We start from the raw sequence: 21,098 nt of genomic DNA, 5'->3' as shown, positions 1-21,098 counted from the left end.
TTTGGTTGGGGTCACACTGACAGGCTATTTTTTAGCATCAGAAAAATATTTAGAGAAATTGAGGCCTTTTATCAGGTACTTTAGCAAAGTGGTAAAATTATAATACTATGTTAAATTGGTAGGAATCATTCACATAATTTTACATTATACCACACACACACACACACACACACACCCACATGCCTGCACAATGATAAAAGCCCGACGCCAATTCTTATAAGTAGTTTTTCTAAATTAAAAAAACTTGTGTTTTTTACCCGACTACCAATGGATATTTAGCACACTTTTAACCTAAGTTCTTTGAATTGAATTAATTTTGACTTCTAAATTTGAGTAGGCTTAAACATCAAGTAATATAATTTGTGCCTTTTCTATTCCGGTTTACCGCTATTCGACTTTGGTATAAGCTTAAAGATGATATCACTGTCTTGATATCTCTATCAAGTCGGCTTTTTAACTATAGGTAGCAACGTAGTAATATAAAACAAATATTAATTTAAAAAGGTAATATTAAAAATAACTAAATCGGATCTCAAGAAGCTTTCAGTTTAGCCGAAAGAAATTTACTTAAATTAATATCTGTGTTATTTTACATAATATATTTTTTTACTGATCTTTCTTTATGTAAATAATAAGGATTTTAGAAACTCGAACTCGCCTAAAATATGCAATTAAGATGTGTACTAAATTTGTTTAAATGTCGCATTTGCATACAATAGAGAAGCTGTATTTAACGTGTTAAACCGTGAAAAACATGTGGGTAAATATTGCTCTCTTCGACACAAAACTAAGTAGGTATACATACTAAGTCAACTTTCATTAAGCTACTTTAGTAGTACAGTCGCCATCAGATATATCGGAGCGATCAAGGCACTCACAAAGATCTGAACACGCCTCTATTGTCAAGGCGTTATAGAGTGCGTGTTCAGATATTGTGAACACCTTGGCCGCTCCCATATATGTGATGGAGACTGTACTACTTACTACTACTTTACAACTGCTACAGTAGTACTTTAGTAGTAGGTAGTGTAAAGAGGACGACCTAACGGGAGGACACCGTGGGCAAGGGAAACACTTTCTTCGACTTTCTTTTTAAAATATGTTTTTAGCTAATTTTTACAATAAGATCAACATCTATATATACTAGGTAGCTGCCTCTGATCGAATAGTGTAGTAAATAAAGGTAGTGGATCCCGCAGTAATTCCTCAGCCAGAAAAAGCTTTACAGTATGATAAAGTATCAATAAATAAAAAGTATTGTATAAATTTCCAAAGAATAATAATAATAGTATTTAAGTAAATACCTAAAGTCTTAAATCGTTAATATCTTTTTACGGAAAATTGCTCCGTTTAAACTTTCTTCTCCGGACATGTTCATGTAACGTATTGCAACAATATATGAAATATCAAAAAAAAAAATCCCCGCAGAAATACCAATATTAACAAAATATAATTTTTTGACGTGGCTTGGACCGGAAAATTGCTCAGTCTAATTTTTTCACTGGAATGCCATTTTATTGCCGATTTATACATACAAATTGAAAATCTAAAAAATTTACCATGTAACTATACTTTTTTTCAGAAATTGCCCTTTTACTCGCTGTGGAAAATTTCTCTATCCATTTTATTTATTGAATTAAGTTCACAGTTTTCTTTCCATTCAACTATAAAAACATCCAAAAAAATTACGAGCGTATTCAAAACTAAACATATCGGGAGCAGTGTATAGGGAGCGGGGTGTACAAGGGATGACAGTTCTTTTGGATATTTTGGATTTAAGTATATACGTGACTACTTAGTATATATTTTAAAAGAAATCAGGCTAAGAAATTTTCCACTCTCAGTTTTTTATAGTTATTTTTTTTTTTTTTTTTTTTCTAGCCTACTTGGTGTCCCACTGCAGGGCAAAGGCCTCCCCTCGTTTGTTCCACTCGACCCTGTCATCGGCATTTTCCCACCATTTGGGGTAGAATGTGTCCAAGTCGTCCCGCCATCGCCTTCTCCAAGGTGGGCCAAAATGGTTACTGAGTGGGACCCACGGAATACAGTAGACGGTGCAGGCCGGAGTTTATAGTTCTAAAATACATAAACTTGGGTATGCATTTTTTTTTGGATTTTCTTACCCACTACGTCAAATTATATTCTAAGATCATATAAGAAGGAAAAAATGGCAGAGCAATTTTCCGATGAAAATGAGCGCCAAAAAAGGAATTATCGTAAAAAAATATTCTCATGTTTAACAAAAGTTTTAGATTTTTTTCTAGTATCACATACTGATACAAATAACTTATTTGGTAAAATAATTTTGGACGAGGAATTACTCGGTTCAATATATAAACAGATTTGTATTTTTACGTATAAATACCTAACTTAGGAGTGGTTTTTTTTTTGGATATTTATATGTTAGTTTCGGCTCATACTATACAATAACCAAGCAAAATTTCATCGACTGAGGAATTAATGCATGGGTCTCCATACAACAACTTGCTTCGTTTACTACACTAGAATGCCGAATGCGCACCGCGTTCTATTTGACAGCGGGCTAATATTCTAAATTTAAATATCATAACTAACCAGTCACAGATTAAAAAGGCTGTAAAGGTTGCAAACCTTTACAGTAGCTAATACATGTAGTTAGAGTCTGTGCGGAAAGAGAAGAGTCGTGGGATTTGAGGGCGCGCCAGTGCTATTTTATGGTTTTTGCTATGCTGACAACACTGGTCACGTGATTATAGTACGACACTAAAGGTCATGATACTTGAATCCCTTTTGTTCCGGTTTTTTACCACGGCTTACTAAACGGAGCGGTGGTGTCGGCTCGTCAACTCAATCCTCTGATTTAGCGCAGGCACTAGTTTTCTTTTTAAAACACTTGTTTTTATATCTCAGATACTAAAAAGTGATTGCGATTGACAAAACTGCTAAAACTAGTTAAGAATCTGCCTAATACAACTGTAATTTTAGCACCAAACAAGATAGAGTCTCATTTATGTACTGCCTAATCTATGCAGTCCGACAGTTATTAAAACCGGGCAGATCGGATAGAAATTGGGCAATAGAACTGTAATTTTATCTGGGATATATTTCACCCATTGTAAACTTGACTTGTAATGTATGTGTACATTATTTATAATAAATATGAATATGAATAAAAATAGTACATACGTAGGTAGGCCTTATTGGGATATGTCCGGTTCTCTCATCTCACGATATTTTACTTCGCCGAAAAGTCACTGCTAAATATGAAATATAATTTCGTAACTAACAGAACCTACAAATAAAGAAATATTTTATTAGAAAAAGTTTTATTCAGAACCTAGTAAACGAACTTACAAATAAAGAAATATTTTATTAGAAAAAGTTTCATTCTTTGTAATCGAAGTCTGAATTAAAATATGTATTCAATGTCACTTATGTTTGAGCTAGCTTCAAAACAACCAGGGACACTCGTGGAACTATCTTCATCTGAACTGGATGTGCTTGAATCCGGCACGTAGATTAAGAATTCTTGCATATCACCTACTTAGCGGTCTTTTATTCGAGATACCGTAGGTACATTTACACAATCCTGAAAAAGAAATTACATATAAATATGCATAAAATGGCAAGTATCAAGACTATTTGTCAGTTATTTTAAAGATCATGAATGACCTGCATATTTATGAAAATTAATATATTTTGAATTAATATCCTTGCCGATTATGTACCGGAGACAAGTTACTTAGGGGGCTTATTAAATAGGTAATTATTTAATATTAAATACAACATCAATACCCGCGAATAGCGGAAACACGTTCCGCGACTTTTTGTAAGTCGATAGTCGGCTTTTAGCCGTTTTCTTCCCGCTGACAAAACCGAACAATGTTAAATATAATTTTCCTTGTGGTTTTATGTAAGGTTTTATCGTGTTTTGAAAATATTTTATATATAAAACTTGCGATTTTTGTTAATAAAAATATACATTGACAGAAGTTTGTTTAGTTTTTACAAGACAGGTGTCAAAGGTTTGATTGCCATATAAAATTTAAAATGTTAGTTGCCGTTTCTGCCACGACTCTTCTCTTTCCGCACAGACTCTACTTCTATATGTATGCTAGTTTTAAGGTATATTATATGGCCACTAAGGTGTAAGGCCACACTAAGGTGTAATATATGGGCCACTAGTTGTCTGAAAAAAAAATTGTAATTTTTATTTGAAATATTTTATTGAATTTTTACACGTTATATTTCGGGGCAAATGCCTTAAAAAATCACACAGAAACTAGAATTATATTTGCAAGAGCAGAATTCAACCAAAACCTTAAAAGTTTAAAGATAGCTCGATATAAAAAATGACGATAAATTTCTATTTTATTTATTTTCAGTTGCATATCGTTACCTAAAATTGTAGTACATATACTGCTTTATAATGAAAGGCGTTAAAATACATGTGGTGGTTTATGAAACGAATGCAATTGGTGCCTAAAATATGGGGGCGTCATGGTATCTACGCACGTAGCGTTCCAGACAAATGACCGGCCCATACTCCAAGGCACCAGCGTCATTCTATCAGTCCTCTTGCCATCGACCCTGGCCAGACCGTTGGGCTTTAGGACCGCCGGTATCTTGGCACAGACAAGGGCCCTTCGGATGACGTAAATTTTCTATGCAACAATGAAATAAAGTCATCATGGTAATGTTTTCCATTTTATTACCTAGCTGGTAAAGTAATTTATAGAGAAATGTGGTTTAGATTGCCTGTATTGCGTCAAAGTTAATAGCTTTTAGATAGATTTTTAATGTTCTGTCCCCACATTATCTTCTGTTTAAGTACCTACTAAGTACCTACTTACTCAAAGCCGGTTTTATTCAACTTATATTCAGTCACCGGTGGCATCATTTAGGCTTTTCTACCGAATAATTTCCAAAAGCACATTATTGTAGAAGTGATTTATAGCGTTTAGCGAATATCCAATCTTAAGAAATAAGATTGCTTATCAAATAAATTGAAAAAATAGTAATTATATTTTCAAACATTGTCTAAAGTAAATTTCGCCCATCTTACAGGGTCCACTGTTTCGTGACGTATTGAATAAGTGAAATTGTTAGAATTATCGTAATAACCAATCAATTCAATCATCTAGTCCGTATCTAACAGTAATCTGCGCAGCGTACTCTCACTTTCGCGCATGCGCGAGTAAAATACCACATTAATATTGATGGTTGAAATTAACTGATATTTATTAATAGAATAAGGACTGTGTTATAATATAACTGCTATTTATATTATAATATCTAGGAGTCTGAGCGAGCTTTGCTTGGAAAACATACAAAAACTCAAAATCAAAAATGTGTTTTCCCAGAGACAAGACCTGTAGCTATATAGATCGACTTTTCGCCCCCGAAATCGTTAGAGCCGTTTCTGTGATCCCCGAAATACATGTACTTAATTATGTTTACTAATTGTGATGACATACGGCTCCGAAACGTGGTCTTTCACTATCGGCCTCATCTCAAAATTCAAAGTCGCTCAACAAGCTATGGAGAGGGCTATGCTCGGAGTTTCTCTGCGTGATCGAATCAGAAATGAGGAGATCCGTAGACGAACTAAAGTCACCGAAACCCACCCACCCACCGCCCACCGGATTAGCAAGCTGAAGTGGCAATGGGCACTTGGGCAGGCCACATTGCGCGCAGAGAAGATGGCCGATGGGGTCGAAAAGTGCTCGAGTGGAGACCACGGACTAGCAAGCGCAGCGTAGGACGTCCACCCACAAGATGGACGGACGACCTTGTTAAGGCCACCGGAAGACGCTGGATGCGGGTCGCTTCCAACCGGTACGAATGGAGGTCCAAGGGGGAGGCCTATGTTCAGCAGTGGACGTCCTATGGCTGAGATGATGATGATGATGATAATGATGTTTACAAGAATTGCTTGTTTTAAGATAAAAGATAAAATTGTCGATCACGCTTAGCGTAAAAAAACATCTTTACTATTCGACAGATGTCAACTGACTACAAAGTTGATTTAGGTATAGGAAATGAATTGGTTTGAAAATTTTATGTTTTCTATTTTCATGCCATAAAAAATTAAGGCATCACTTTTGTTCGGAAGATAAAGTCAACGTATATAAATCACAAATTACTGGATATGATTGAGTAGATCATAGCGATCACGCTGTATATTCTTTATTCTTTATTTCACTGTAGTCATGTTCATAATACATAAGGTGTTACAAGTATATAAAATGGTAGGTACATGACACCCTGTAAGGGCACACAATATTATTGTCCTTAAAACTAGAAACATAATATATATGTACACATTAACTTAACTTATTTTATATTAGGTAAGTATCCCGTACCTTAACAGTGCGAGTTAAATTTATTTATTTATTATTCATTTATTATACTGGCAAATTAATAAGTTTCATTTAATTATAGCATGTATCATAGTATCACAAACGTCAACATATCAACATATCATATAAATCACATATCACTGGATATGATTGAGTAGATCATAGCGATCATTCGATCATCATTAAGTTATCTGTTACGGGACAGTCGGTGACTTTCTACAAACTAGTTTCAGCTAATATATCATGTTACCATACGTGAGTAAAAGTCATATTATTTATTCATGTATACAGCCTACTTTTATCAAAATTAATTTAATAATAATACAAAAAAATGCAAGTCTCGCAATGCAGGTTCTCTACTATCTACAAAAAAGTTTTGAGATTAATGTGACATCAAGTCGGTTATTTTAGGGCCCGAATTTTGAAATAGACATCTATTAGATATCTTTTAGACATCATCAAGATACGATAACGATATGTGTAAGATCTAACCTGTCAAATTTGACATTTGCGCGATTCTGGAGATACTCTTGAACGATTTCCACAGGATAGGACTTAGAGAGCCAATTCACATCTAATAGATATCTTACTCTATCTAACGTAAAAGTGACATTGGTTGCCCGAATTGCGCTGCAAAAGAGAACTAATTGCGGATAGTGCCTATGTCGCGTTATGCCTAAACTTCAATCTTTAGGGGCATAAAGACTATCTAGCTTGCTGGCCGTTTCGCTGTTTGTCTGTATAGTGGACCGGCTGTTTAGAGCTCGTGCCTAGTTCTCTAAGTGACATACTCGCGTTTTGCCTAAACTTCAACTTTCAGGGGCGATAGGTCATTTCTGCTGTTTGTCTATATAGTGGACTGCCTGTTTCGAGCACTTACCTAAATCGTTAAGTGGCATAGTAATAATACCGCTGTTGTCCTAATGCGTGTTAGTCGTAATGCGATGTAGCTTAACAGCCATTTAGTCTTAAGACACTTTATAGTACAAAAGCTATAATGGCATGTTGATAATTAGGAACTTGACGTTTTATGTCATGTGCGATTTAGACTTGAGAGCTACATAGGCACAATCCGTTTTAGGCAGACGGAGAACAAAGGCACCGGTGGTCTTGGACGTGGTTTAAGGACATACCCGGGTCCTGGACGTAGTTTAAGGACATACCATATATTTTCAATACTTAAAGGAGGAGGTTATCAATTCGGTTGTTTGTCTTTTTCAGGTAACTATTCAGTGGAACACGTGGACAAAGTGTGCCTCTCTCTCCGAGAGCAGTACGGGAAGTGCGTCAAGATGGCAGGTCTTCTCGGCCGTCCGGATATGCTGTTCGTTTTTGACGCGGGGGAAGTGGAAAGGGTGTTTAGATCTGAAGACGGGGCTCCTCACAGGTAGGTGGAAATAGTACGTCACGATACAAGTGCGAAAAATAGGAAATTCGCAACGAGTGGTGATAAATTAAAACTAGACCGAAGGGAGTGTTTCAAATCGACACGAGTTGCGAATTACCTGTTTGCACATGTATCGCACAGTCGCCATCAGATATATCGGAGCGGCCGAGGCGCTTAAAATATCTGAACACGTACTCCTTGCACTTTCCTAGCACCTTGATAATAGAGGCGTGTTCAGGTATTTGTGAGCACTTAGGCCGCTCAGATATATCTGATGGCGACTGTACAATGTTTTACAGTACATATATGGCCCTTTGAATTTTCGACATACATATTATACATAGTTGCGTAATGTGCTAATTATCGCACTAGTGCGATAAAGTAGCTCCTTATGTACTGTAAAAAATATAATAAATAACTAATTAATACATTATTCTGGATAAATGAGGGATAAATAGCTGATACGTACTTTTCAAACTGCTGGATCGATTTCTATCAAACATAGCTAAGAACTACCGCAAGTAAATTCGCTTTCACGTAAAAAAAACCGCATTCAATTCGATCCATCCGTTGGAGGTGCTACAGACAGAGAGGCATACAGACAGACAATGGCGTCAAACATGTAACACCTCTCTTTTTGCGTACAGCAAAATAATCAATGGGGTGTTTTTGTATGAACTTGTACCTACTGCTTTCTTCCAAAAGAAAGTTGTTTTTTAGGGTTCCGTATTACCCAAAGGGTAAAAATGGGACCCTATTATTTAGACTCCACTGTCCGTCTGTCTGTCGCCAGGCTGTATCTCATGAACCGATCACGGTTAGCTATCAAGCTAAACTTGAAATTTTCACAGATGATGTATTTCTGTTGCCGCTATAACAACACATACCTTCTACTCGTAAACTCGACTCGCACTCGTCCAGTTTTTTTTTCTTTTATTTTTTTTTGTAATTTCTCAGACCATCAATGCCTTCGTTGAATTACTACAAGCACGTTTTGAGAAAAGACTTCTTTGGCGCCGAAGAAAATTGCGCAGGAGTCATTGCCGTGTAAGTAAAAAAGGTACCTAGGTACTCATACTGAAAGGAAATAAAAACTGGTTACTTTCTTGGGAAAATCCATTACAATGTGATCCGCTGCTCTTTATACAACTTTATATCTAGCTGACCGTCTTCATCGAATTTGCTCATAAAAAAAACGCAGGCATCTGGATCCCTATTCGACAAGCGACGTTTAATTAAACGTATCGTGTTGATCTCCCGACTCTCTCGTTGATGTGGGAAAAATCATAAGTTATCGAATACGTACAATCGTAAGTACAATGTCAAAATTTGAGATTAGCCATCCACAGTTAGGTGGCAACCAAAACAAACGGAAGCACCCCGAGTTTAGAGTTGAGTTTTAGACCCCTATTCGACAACCGACGTTTGACGTATCGTGTTGATCTCCCGTTGATGTGGGAAAAATCATAAGTTCTCGAATACGTACAATGTCAAAATTTGACATTAACAATCCACAGTTAGGGTGACAAGCAAACCAAACCGAACCACCCTTAGTTTAGAGTTGAGTTTTGATTGTACCAAATGATATTATCCACCGTTGATGGAATCAACACTGAGTAGCAATGAAATCAACTGTTGATTTGACGTGGATGCGAAATCTGACAGTTGTACGTGTCGAATTTGGCCCTTGGTTGTGCCAAATGATATTATCCACCATTGATAAAATCAACACTTCATAGAATCACCTGTTGGTTTGACGTGGATGCAAAATCTGATAGTTGTACATGTCGAATTGGGCTCCCGATTTCATCGGGTTCGGATGCGTAAAAACTGTAGAATCTTATTTTTACCAAATATGAATAATTTCTAAATAGACCAATGTATCTCTCTCTCACATCTGCCTGCCTCTACATAGATCTATTGTTGAAACCTTTTTCCCTTCCTCATTCGCAAATTCAAACTAGGCAACTGCTATAATTTTTGGCCACTCCATAGTAATTGCCGCTGTTAGGGCGGAACCCCTGGAGCCTGGCTCCCGCGGGTCGGACGCTTTGGGTGTCGGCGGGCCGGATTGGAACGCGTCTCGGGCCGGATTTGGCCCGCAGGCCGGTTTTGGCCCGCGGGCCGGAGTTTGGAGAGCCCTGCTATAAGGGATAGACATATTCTACTTTTTAGAACTAACCCTTGAGGGAAATATTAGAAGAAATCAATTTATGCTGTTGGTATGATTACAGGCACGGCGATTCATGGTCCGCGTTCCGTACGAAGGTCTCCCGTGTTGCACTGAGCACCAGTGCTGCCGCACAGTATACGGTGGCCGTTAGTGAAGTTGCGGACTCCTTTATAAACCGGTAAACATACCTAACTTCCTTCCTACACGTAAGTACAGTCGGTATCAGATATATCGGAGCGGCTAATGGAGCCCATTAATTATCAGTCTGCCGGACGACATCGGCCTGTCAGTTAAGAGCGAAATTTGACAGCTCCGAACAACTGACAAGCAGATATTGTCCGGCAAACTGGTAATCTGTGGGCCTTAGCGCTATTATATCTGAACACGTCACAGTTGTCAGGGCGTTAGAGTGTGTGTTAAGATATTGTGAATACTTCGGCCACTCCAATATGGCGACTGTACCTACTTTTCTAACATGGTCTGTCGGAAAACGAAGTCTCTGCATGCAAGCGGACCACGTCCACTGGACCACCCATTGTAGACATGACGTGCATATATAGGTCGGCTTTCCCTGGAGTTATTGTATTTAGAGCCAGTTCCACCAATAACAGATGACGGACTGATCAACGTCACTCAGCAGAGAACTATGAAACGTCCCATCCAATAAAATTTAGCGACGAAGAACCCATGTAGCGGCGTGGCACCGCTACTCCACGCGGCACGGCTGATGGCTCCTCTACACGATGGGCCAACGCCGGCCACTCCAAGGGACGCATTTATGCGTTAGAGGGAGCAAGTGATATTGCTATCTCATTCTACCGCATGGCTGCGTCCCTTGGAGCAGGGCTGCCAGTACATAAATCTTGATTATACGATCCAGTGCCTGCAATTATACGAAATTCGATTGCATTATACGAGTACAAAATTAAATAAAAATAACGATTAATTTTAAATCGATATTTTAAAAGCTGGCGAATTTCGGTTTTCGCGGTAAGCCCAAAATTGCACGGATCTTTCTATTTTACTCCAAAAAAGGCGTAATAAGAGTGACAGGATCGATGCCCGCAATTTGCGAACTAAAAATTTCGCGGTTATAGCCCACGTTGACGTGTATTTAAGTAGTTGCCGTTCCATTCAATCGCATAAACAGTATTGGCACACTGTTTTTTAAAGCATATCAGTAGTTTGACATCGGTGTTTTTTTCGTATCCAATTGTACCGACTGACCAACTATACGTAATGGATACGAATAAAATTCGATTATACGAATTTCGTAGCCAATTCTACGATCTGGCAGCCCTGCCTTGGAGTGGCCGGCGCTGGCCCATCGTGATGTAGAGCCATGAGGTGCGGCGCGAAATCCGCCTAGACTGCCTAGACCGCTAGATCTTAACTATGACAGACGGTTTGGTGCAACCGACCTTTAGTGTTACATTTTTCAAAGGGGTCATCCATTAATTACGTCACACGTTTAGGGGGAGGGAGGGGGTCAAGAAAATGTGACATATTGTGACATGGGGGAGGGGGGAGGCACAAACTTTGTGACGTCACTTTAACTTCATCAGTAACCGAAAATTTATTTAAATTATTTTATTCGCTGTACATTTAAATAACAATTTTTTAAAACGATAATTGTTTTTATTCGTTTAATTTTCTTTCCTAAGCAGTTTTAGGTTAATAAAATTACTAATATTTATATCGTCCAAAATATTTTGATAAAATATTAATAATACTTAGATACTTACTTAATTCGATTTGGCGATTTTTAGAAAAAATGTGACGTCACACTAGGGGGGAGGGGTTTGCCAAATGTGACCAAGTGTGACAAGGAGGGGGGGGAGGGGTTAAAAAACCTAGAAATTCGTGTGACGTAATTAATGGATGACCCCAAATGAGGTTTTGGATGATTACTATCAAATATACCTGTTTATTTCCAGATTGCGCGAAATCAGAAAAGAGGACAATGAAACGTCAGAGGACTTTTTAAATGAAGTTCACAAGTGGTCGTTAGAGTGTAAGTAGCTAACATTCCATTGTATTTTATTTAGTCCCTTATTAGAGTGTTTTCACATTGTCCGATCCGATATATATTATGATGTCGGAAGGAAGTAAAATAATGAAACAAAAAAATGATCAATAACGCAAAAAAGTCGGACTCCTGCAGCTGTTTTTGTCATAAGCACCTTCCGATATCCGATATCGGAAAGGCGCTTCCGATAAGTTTAACCATGTCGGAGCCCCCCGTCAGCGTCGGACCGACAATAACATAAAAACTAAAAGGTCGTGTTTTGCTGTCAAATTCAGATTTTAAATATTATTGATGGTAAGCGCTACTCTGGTGGAAGGTTACTTAACCCTTAAATGCATGATTTTTTCTTTTTGCCCGAAATTTATAAATATATGTATCACATAATTGTTTGCCGATTCTAGGAAAAATAACTACGACACCTACGATAACTATTAATGATTACTGGATACAGGCAATATCAGTTGTCACAACTGCCTGCCTGCTTACACAATAATAATAATAATAAGCCCGCAGGGCAGCTTGTGGCGAGCTGTTGGGAGGTAACGACCCCACGGACCCGAGTGCTCCCGAGAGTCGGTCAGGGTCTCCGTCTCCGGCGTGTCTTCCTCGGTCGGAGTGGACCCCAAGGAGACCCGCAGGACTCTCAGCTCTGGCTTGCCTTCATTGGCCGTCCAGAGAGGAGTCGCTAGAGCTATATGCTCCAGGGGTGGAAGTGAAAGATGCATAAGACGCGAGTTGGCACAGTGGCTGGTAACAGCCACTGGGTAGAAAGCGGCGCACACCTCTCGACACCCCTGAGCCGCTCACACCGATGTTGCCCCTGGTCGTCTTTGCGACGGCAGTTTCAGGGGCCCATCTAGTCAGCGGCAAGTCACCGCCTGCCTCGATAACTTGTGAAAACATTGTTATGGCAGGTGTCCGTACGTCTTTGTAATAACCCAGTCTCATAGTCCACCCAAGCTTCAATCCATAGACCGGTATACTGTTCTCTTTTTCTACAATAGTCCCAATGCCTGCTGAGACCGGTTCATGGGTGTTTATTGTTGCACCTGTGAACGGGTTTCAGCAGGCGTTCTACATGACATAAAAGCTCTCCAAGGGGCCTCTACGTGTTGGATCTGTGTCCCCACGCAAGCCTATCAAAAAACCGGGATCATAGGCCCGTGATATCCAAGGATACAAATAATAATAATAATAATAAGCCCGCAGGGCAGCTTGTGGCGAGCTGTTGGGGAGTAACGACCCCACGGACCCGAGTGCTCCCGAGAGTCGGTCAGGGTCTCCGTCTCCGGCGTGTCTTCGTCGGTCGGAGTGGACCCCAAGGGGACCCGCAGGACTCTCAGCTCTGGCTTGCCTTAATTGGCTGTCCAGAGAGGAGTCGCTAGAGCTATATGCTCCAGGGGTGGAAGTGAAAGATGCATAAGACGCGAGTTGGCGCAGTGGCTGGTAACAGCCACTGGGTAGAAAGCGGCGCACACCTCTCGACACCCCTGAGCCGCTCACACCGATGTTGTCCCTGGTCGTCTTCACGACGGCAGTTTCAGGGGCCCATCTAGTCAGCGGCAAGTCACCACCTGCCTCGATAACGTGTGTTAGCATTGTTATGGCAGGTGTCCGAACTCTTTACAATAGCCCAGTCTCATTGTCCACCCAAACTTCAATCCATAGACCGGTATACTATTCACTTTTGCTACAATAGTCCCAATGCCTGCTGAGACCGGTTCATGGGTGTCTATTGTTGCACCTGTGAACGGGTTCCAGCAGGCGTTCTACATGACATTAAAGCTCTCCAACGGGCCTCTACGTGTTGGATCTGTGTCCCCACGCAAGCCTATCAAAAAACCGGGATTATAGGCCCGTGATATCCAAGGAGATACTAAAAAAATATATAACTTCGATTTTCACTGCGAAATCAGTGTTAGAAGTTGAATTAGCTAAATCATATTTATGTAAATATGTCATTTTCAGTAACATATAAAAGAAATTTCTTACTACCATTAGAAAGGTACACTATTTGTGATATACCTATGATAAAGTTTTTAAATATTAAATAATTACATACCCCGAAAAAACCGTTAAAAATCACATACTAAAAATTATCTACTTATGGATTCTTCCAAGTTTGCCGACTTTTCGTCTTAAAACGAATGTAATTTTTATAAATTAAAAATATTGCGTAAATTTAACCCTTAAATCATCCCCCTATTACTTGACGTTTGGTATAAAGGTGCGTTCAAGAACGTAAGCCTTTTTATTTTAAAACTGTGAGCGGTCTAATGGTTTGTAGACATTTGGCAACCCTATGCATTTAAGGGTTAAGATACTATTACTTTGAACTTTTAGCTTACTTGAAAGCATAATGAATAATCTCCTTTTTCCAGCGCTCGGCCTAATAGCCCTGGACACTCGCCTAGGCTGCTTCCACGCGCCCTCCGGCTCAGAAAGCCAACGCATCATCGACGCTGTCAACACATTCTTCCTCTGCGTTGGACAATTAGAACTCAAGGCGCCCTGGTGGCGATTATGGAACACTCGCATGTTCAAGCAATACGTTAACGCTCTTGATACTATCCTCAGGTAAGCTGGCTAGAAAGGAAGCTAGTGCCTCATTGACGGACGGACGGATGGACGCACGGACGGACGGACGGATGTCCTTGAAGTTCCTGATGGTCATTTTGTTTAAAGGATGACTCACGTTAGACCGGGTCGTGTCCGGGCCGGAGGTTCCGGCGCATCGCTTTCTATGGAAAGCATCACGTGATCGCCTGTCATGTCATGTCATAGAAAAGTAAGCGCCGTAAGCTCCGGTTCGGACACGGCTCTGTCTAATGTGTTATGTGAGTCTTCCTTAAAGCCTTTTAAAATTCTTGTGGAATAGACGGGCGTTCTCCAAGAGGTCAGCTTTCCGCGAAAAGAGGCAAATTTTCTATAACTTTGCAATATATGGGAGACCGAGCTTTGCTTGTACATAAAAACTCAAATATGCGCGTTTTCCCAGAGAGAAGACCTAGCTAGATCGATTTATCGCCTCCGAAAAGCCAAATTTCAAGCAAATTTCATCGAAATCGTTAAAGCCAAAAGGCTCGAGATCCCCGAAATATATAAATAAATAAACAAGAATTGCTCGTTTAAAGCTATTAGAGAGATATAAGAATAAGAATAAGAAGATATAAAAAGGAAGCGGAGGAACCCTCAGAACAAGAACTTTAAAGGCCTCTGGATTAAACTGGGGTACTGACTATGGTTTAATTCAATCATTATTTTCAGTGTAACTCTAAGCCACGTGGAGAGAGCGCTGGAGGAGAGCAAGGCCTGTTCAAACAAGTCTCTGCTGCAGGACTTGGTGGCTGCCGCCGGCACCAGGGTGGCTGCTGTGGCAGCCTTGGACATGTTCCTAGTGGGGATAGATACGGTAATATACCTACTTAAACTCTACCTTACAAGCAAACTACCAAACAACATCATACTCTCCGAGCATGATGTTGTTCGGTATAAAATACTCGTATGAATATAAAATCATCATACATTTGATGGGAGCCAGCCATATTTTTATAGGAAGAAAAGTGTAATGGGGTTGGGGGGGGGAGGGAGGGGAATATAATGGGGTTTTGATATGAAAGACAAGCGCGAATTTAACCATACGCAATAAAATTATAAAGCCTGACATATGATCACGCGCCATGTTGCGGAATTTCACTGGAATAATATTTTTTTTATACTATACTGAATTCTCACTATACAATGGGAATAACAGCGCCCTCTTGACAATAATCATATATTACTGGGCAGGCTTTACATATAAATAAATGATCATAAACTTAAGTCTGTTCAGGAGTCGTTTGTCATGACAGTGGAGCGAAGGTAGATAAATTTATAATGTCTTTCTTCTTATGCTAGTTCTATAATCCCAAAAAAGAGGAATGAATATAATTATTTTATTCTACTGTCGCCGATAAAACTTTTTCGACATACTATTATCAATTAAATCAAACGTTATAGGGGACGCCTTTATAATGCCTTAAAAAAATAGCATAGCAATTTCGCAATGTCTGCTAACGTGCTTACATAGATACATCTGGGGGTGTACGGACTAGGAATCTATGCCTTATAAATCTATGGATACATCTACCATAACAGTGTTACACTTATTTTGCTACCGAAGTTCCAAGTAAATTATTCCACATTTAGTTTATGTCTAAGCATTGTAATAACATTTCAGACCTCAAACGCCGTGGCCTCAACTCTCTACCAACTGTCGCTCAGGCCGCATGTACAAGAGAAAATCTACAATGAGGTCTCACAAGCGCTGCAGGGAAGGGACCTGAGGCCTGGAGACATCAATCAGATGCCGTACCTTAAAGCATGCGTTAAGGAAGTATTACGGTAAGCGCTTTACGAAAGTGACCAAAGTGAATTATTATAAGTACTTTATAAGTACTTAATACTATGCCTTTTAACCGCCATAGAATTTTACATTGAACATGCTCGTGTCGCCGGCGGTACAAAATTACACGAAGTCTTGTCTTATTTACGAGACCGCGGCGAAAAGAGCCCGAATTTGTATGTCTTAGGTATATTTTAGTGTGCGGCGGTAAAAAGGTTTATGTTTCGAGCATAGTATAGAGAGCTAATTGTTGCAACCACGAACACAGCTGATGTATATGGCGCTGACGAGCTTGTGGTACTGGTGGCTGTGTTGTCAAAGTTAGGTATCGCCTAATAAACGGTGCTTTCTACTTCAGTTAAATCTTCTACTACAATGATGGTTTTGACTTTTTGTGTCCGTTGTAACTTTTTCAGGGACTTTTATTTTCAGAATGTATCCAGTAGTCATCGGGAACGGTCGACAACTGACTAAAGACACAGTTATCTGCGGGTACAATATTCCTAAAGGGGTGTGTATACGTACTTTACTTCGACTACTAGAATCAGACCAAGAATAGTCTGCAGCGGATTTAATAACCCACGCAGTGAAAGTGTTATTTTAAACTTCTATGAAATTATGACGTATAAATGACAATTGCACTGCGTGGGCTATCAAGTCCGCTGCAGACTTTTTTTGGTCCGACTCTACTGTAGGCCTAGCACATGATAGGCACGACATTATCTCGTGGCGAGATAGACTACTCGTCTTTTTCTAACTATACTATAAAATAAAAGAGAGACGGGTAGTCTATCTCGTTGCGAGATACTGTCGCGCCAATGAATAAAGTAACATAATATATAACACAATAGAGGCGTGTTCATATATTTGTAAACGCATTGACCGCTCCGATAAATCTAATGACGACTGTACCTTATAGAGTTAGGTTTAGATTAGGTTAGCTTAGTTGGAGTAAGTTAAATCATCATCATCATCATCTCAGCCATGAGACGTCCATTGCTGAACATAGGCCTCCCCCTTGGACCTCTGTACGTGCCGGTTGGAAGCGACCCGCATCCAGCGTCTTCCGGCGACCTTAACAAGGTCGTCTGTCCATCTAGTGGGTGGACGTCCTACGTTGCGCTTGCTAGTCCGTGGTCTCCACTCGAGCAGTTTTCGACCCCATCGGCCATCTTAAGAAAGTTAAATGATAATAATTAATTATTCCAGACTCAAGTGATCTTCCAACACTACGTAATGGGCAACAGCGAGGAGAACTTCACCAACGCCGCTGAGTTCCGCCCCGAGCGCTGGCTCAAGCGTTCCCCGCTGGACAAACACAGCGCCTTCGCGTCGCTGCCGTTCGGCTTCGGCCGGCGCATGTGTCTCGGCAGGAGGTTCGCCGAACTGGAGATACATACCGTCATTTGTAAGGTAAGGTTCAGACAACCGACACAAATGTCTCGATATAATGACCTTATTGACTTTTCCTGCAGTAATGCAGTCGGCTGCTATCCAAAATGCGGGCAGCAACATCGATTTTAACATTTGCAGCAGCAAGGCAGTCGGCAGTAATGTTGCGCTGGTCTTGGTTTACTCGGGTCCGTCCAAAACAGCTCATGATCCAGTCTTGGCAACTACTTAATCCCAGTCGATCGTGGCAGGGTCGCCATGTGGACGCCTTTTAAAATACTTTTGACTAATATACCGCCTAGAGCGCTGGCTCAAGCGCTCCCCGCTGGACAAACACAGCGCCTTCGCGTCGCTGCCGTTCGGGTTCGGCCGGCGCATGTATCTCGGCAGGAGGTTCGCCGAACTGGAGATACATACCGTCATTTGTAAGGTAAGGTTCAGACAACCGACACAAATGTCTCGATATAATGACCTTATTGACTTTTCCTGCAGTAATGCAGTCGGCTGCTATCCAAAATGCGGGCAGCAACATCGATTTTGACATTTGCGGCAGTAAAGCAGTCGGCAGTAATGTTGCGCTGGTCTTGGTTTACTCGGGTCCGTCCAAAAACAGCCCATGATCCAGTCTTGGCAACTACTTAATCCCAATCGATCGAGGCAGGGTCGCCATGTGGAGGCCTTTTAAAATACTGTAGACTAATATACCACCCAGAGCGCTGGCTCAAGCGCTCCCCGCTGGACAAACACAGCGCCTTCGCGTCGCTGCCGTTCGGCTTCGGCCGGCGCATGTGTCTCGGCAGGAGGTTCGCCGAACTGGAGATACATACCGTCATTTGTAAGGTAAGGTTCAGACAACCGGCACAAATGTCTCGATATAATGACCTTATTGACTTTTCCTGCAGTATCCAAAAATGCAGGCAGCAACATCGATTTTGACATTTGCGACAGCAAGGCAGTCGGCAGTAATGTGGCGCTGCAATACTGTTTTTACTCGGTTCCATCCAAAACAGCCAATAGCCCATCCAGTCTTGGCAACTAGGTACTTTATCCCAGTCGATCGTGGCAGGGTTGCCATGTGGAGACCTTTAAAATACTTTAGACTGTACTCGTAATATACGGCGCCTCTGTCTCGGCTGGAGGTTCGCCCAAATGAAGATTTGTAAGGTGAAGTACAAAGGGTGCCTCGAAGGACTCCAGTCCGGGCCGAGGCATCCATTTTGTATTGTATAGAAATTATCACAGAAGCTTAAATGTGGCTGTCTATTTAAACAAGTGAATTTACCAATACCTTGCCTATCCACTGAGACGGAGATGAGAGGGAACGCGCCGAAATTAATCAATTGTATTGGTTTTAGAATACAGCAGCCTTAGTATTTTTAAGTTGTTTAGAACTTGTCTGCAATTATTAATTCAAAGTTTTCTTTCTCCGCAGATGGTGCAGGCGTTCAAAATGGAATACCACCATGAGCCCCTAGACTACCACATACATCCCATGTACACACCGAACGGACCTATTCGGATCAAGCTTATTGACCGTGAAACCATTTAGGGCGTAGCTAGGTCATAGCGCTTAGCTTATTATAGTCAGTTTAAAACTATTTAAAAACGGCCCGTTTATAATAGTTGACTATCGACAGGCGTGGCTCACTCCGCGATTTCGTCGCTTTGCTACAGGTAGCTAATAGTACATCCGTTCGACCCCAATTTTGCTGTCGCCACCTAGCGGCCATATCTGTGCTGATCGTGAAAAACGCGTTTTGTTAGAGAGTGAGTCTTCTGTACCTAGTACTATTATTTATTCTGTGCTATCGATTGAGTAATCGTGGTGAATAATTTTAATGTTTGAGTATCAAAGAAGTTTGAAATCTCTTGCTGTGGGCGTGACTATACCAGCCGAGTGATTATCCAGGGCCGATATTCGGAAAGTCCAGGGGCCCATTTCTCAAACGGTATTATTCATGAACAACCGATTCGGAGATGTGAGTGTGTGAGACTGTCACATGAATTTGAACCTTAATACTATCATGATACTGTTGCTTTTTAAACGACATGGTTGCTTTGGCACGTGCTGTATGTAGACCGCTCTTAAAAGAAACAAAGGCTTTTGTTTAACGGATTAGGGCCCGAGCCCGAAAAAATCATCTGAGATAATTCATACTATAGTCTAATATTATTAGTGTTGCCATGGCAACCCATACGATTTGAGAGTTGGTGGACTAATAATATTAGTCTAATATCGTTCGAGAAATGGGCCCCTGGACAAGATTAAAAACGCAGTTTAGCTAATCTACGAGATTAACAATAAAATTTTATTAGGATTACGTTTGAAATTTTGATACAAATATCAAATGTTATTCGCGCGATCGCACTGAGAGAAAAGGATAACAAAATCACACTTAGAATTACAAAAATAAACTTAATCCGGGGACAAGGAGAGTCAATTTAACTAATAGGAAAAAATTGACTTTTGTAATTTCTATTAGTTCTTGCAATTTCTATTATCTGTTTGTTGAAAATAGATTTAGGATTACTGAGCTGTTTGTAGAAATAAATAAACTTTACAGAAATAGTGAAACGTCTATAATTATTACTAAAATTCATTTTTTCCCCCAGTACAGAACTGTTTTTTAATTCCTGGTTTAGTTTACTAATGATTTTTCTCTCAGTGCGCAGCGTACCTTTTGTTATGTTTATTAAATTCAATATTATTTTTAACGAATTTATTACATTTATGAAGTTTGTTTATGATTGCATGTGTTTGGTGAATCCTTAAATAAGTATGTAACGTAATGCTGTACAGTTGACGTCAAAGATATGTTTACATTTTTGCACCTTATTCCCTTGTATTAAGGTGCAAAAGTGTCAACATATCTTTGACGTTAAGGATGACTCTAAACGTACGTGTTTACGAACATGATTCGGTAATATTCAGGGTAATTGTAGTTACTCAGCAAATGTACCTAACTGTAAATTAATTTTAATATATAGGTATTCATTAACTACATAAATACATAATTATCTGTAAAGACTTCGTATTCAGTATTGTATAATGTTATTGTATTATATAATTTTTTAAAGGTTTCATTTTGTTTTAATACCTCCAAAATCTTAGCGATCCTTCTGTTTTTTATGTAGGTACAGTCACCTGCAATAATATGTTACTCTTCGAAGGCAGCAAAAATATGGGACACGCTCTTATGGCTTTACAAATAAGATTGTTTCATATACTCTTGCGGCCTTTGTTGTGGAACATATTATTGCAGGTGACTGTACAAAGCACGGCAAAATAGTACATTTTGATAAAAAAAATGTGCATACCTAGGTAATAATAAAATGTATTAGGCACCTTACCCCCACCCACCTGGGGGAGCATACACCTGCCGCGTGTGTGG

General features: G+C 40.0%; 1 protein-coding gene across 1 annotated transcript in view; it reads left to right on the top strand.

The window, feature by feature from the left end:
* Positions 1-20,787, top strand: part of LOC134670818 (probable cytochrome P450 49a1) — a 31,798-nt gene extending 11,011 nt beyond the window's left edge. The window contains exons 3-12 of the mRNA XM_063528641.1: positions 7,563-7,728; positions 8,686-8,775; positions 9,963-10,079; positions 11,839-11,915; positions 14,312-14,507; positions 15,198-15,342; positions 16,150-16,313; positions 16,747-16,825; positions 17,524-17,727; positions 19,139-20,787. Of these exons, the coding sequence (XP_063384711.1) occupies positions 7,563-7,728; positions 8,686-8,775; positions 9,963-10,079; positions 11,839-11,915; positions 14,312-14,507; positions 15,198-15,342; positions 16,150-16,313; positions 16,747-16,825; positions 17,524-17,727; positions 19,139-19,255 (1,355 nt within the window). The 3' untranslated portion in view covers positions 19,256-20,787. The remainder of the gene's footprint in view (positions 1-7,562; positions 7,729-8,685; positions 8,776-9,962; positions 10,080-11,838; positions 11,916-14,311; positions 14,508-15,197; positions 15,343-16,149; positions 16,314-16,746; positions 16,826-17,523; positions 17,728-19,138) is intronic.
* The last annotated feature ends 311 nt before the right edge of the window (positions 20,788-21,098 follow it).

The sequence above is a fragment of the Cydia fagiglandana genome, chromosome 14, assembly GCF_963556715.1.
Source record: "Cydia fagiglandana chromosome 14, ilCydFagi1.1, whole genome shotgun sequence".
In the NCBI taxonomy this organism is placed as follows: Eukaryota; Metazoa; Arthropoda; class Insecta; order Lepidoptera; family Tortricidae; genus Cydia; species Cydia fagiglandana.
This window is presented reverse-complemented; position numbering and strand designations above follow the sequence as displayed.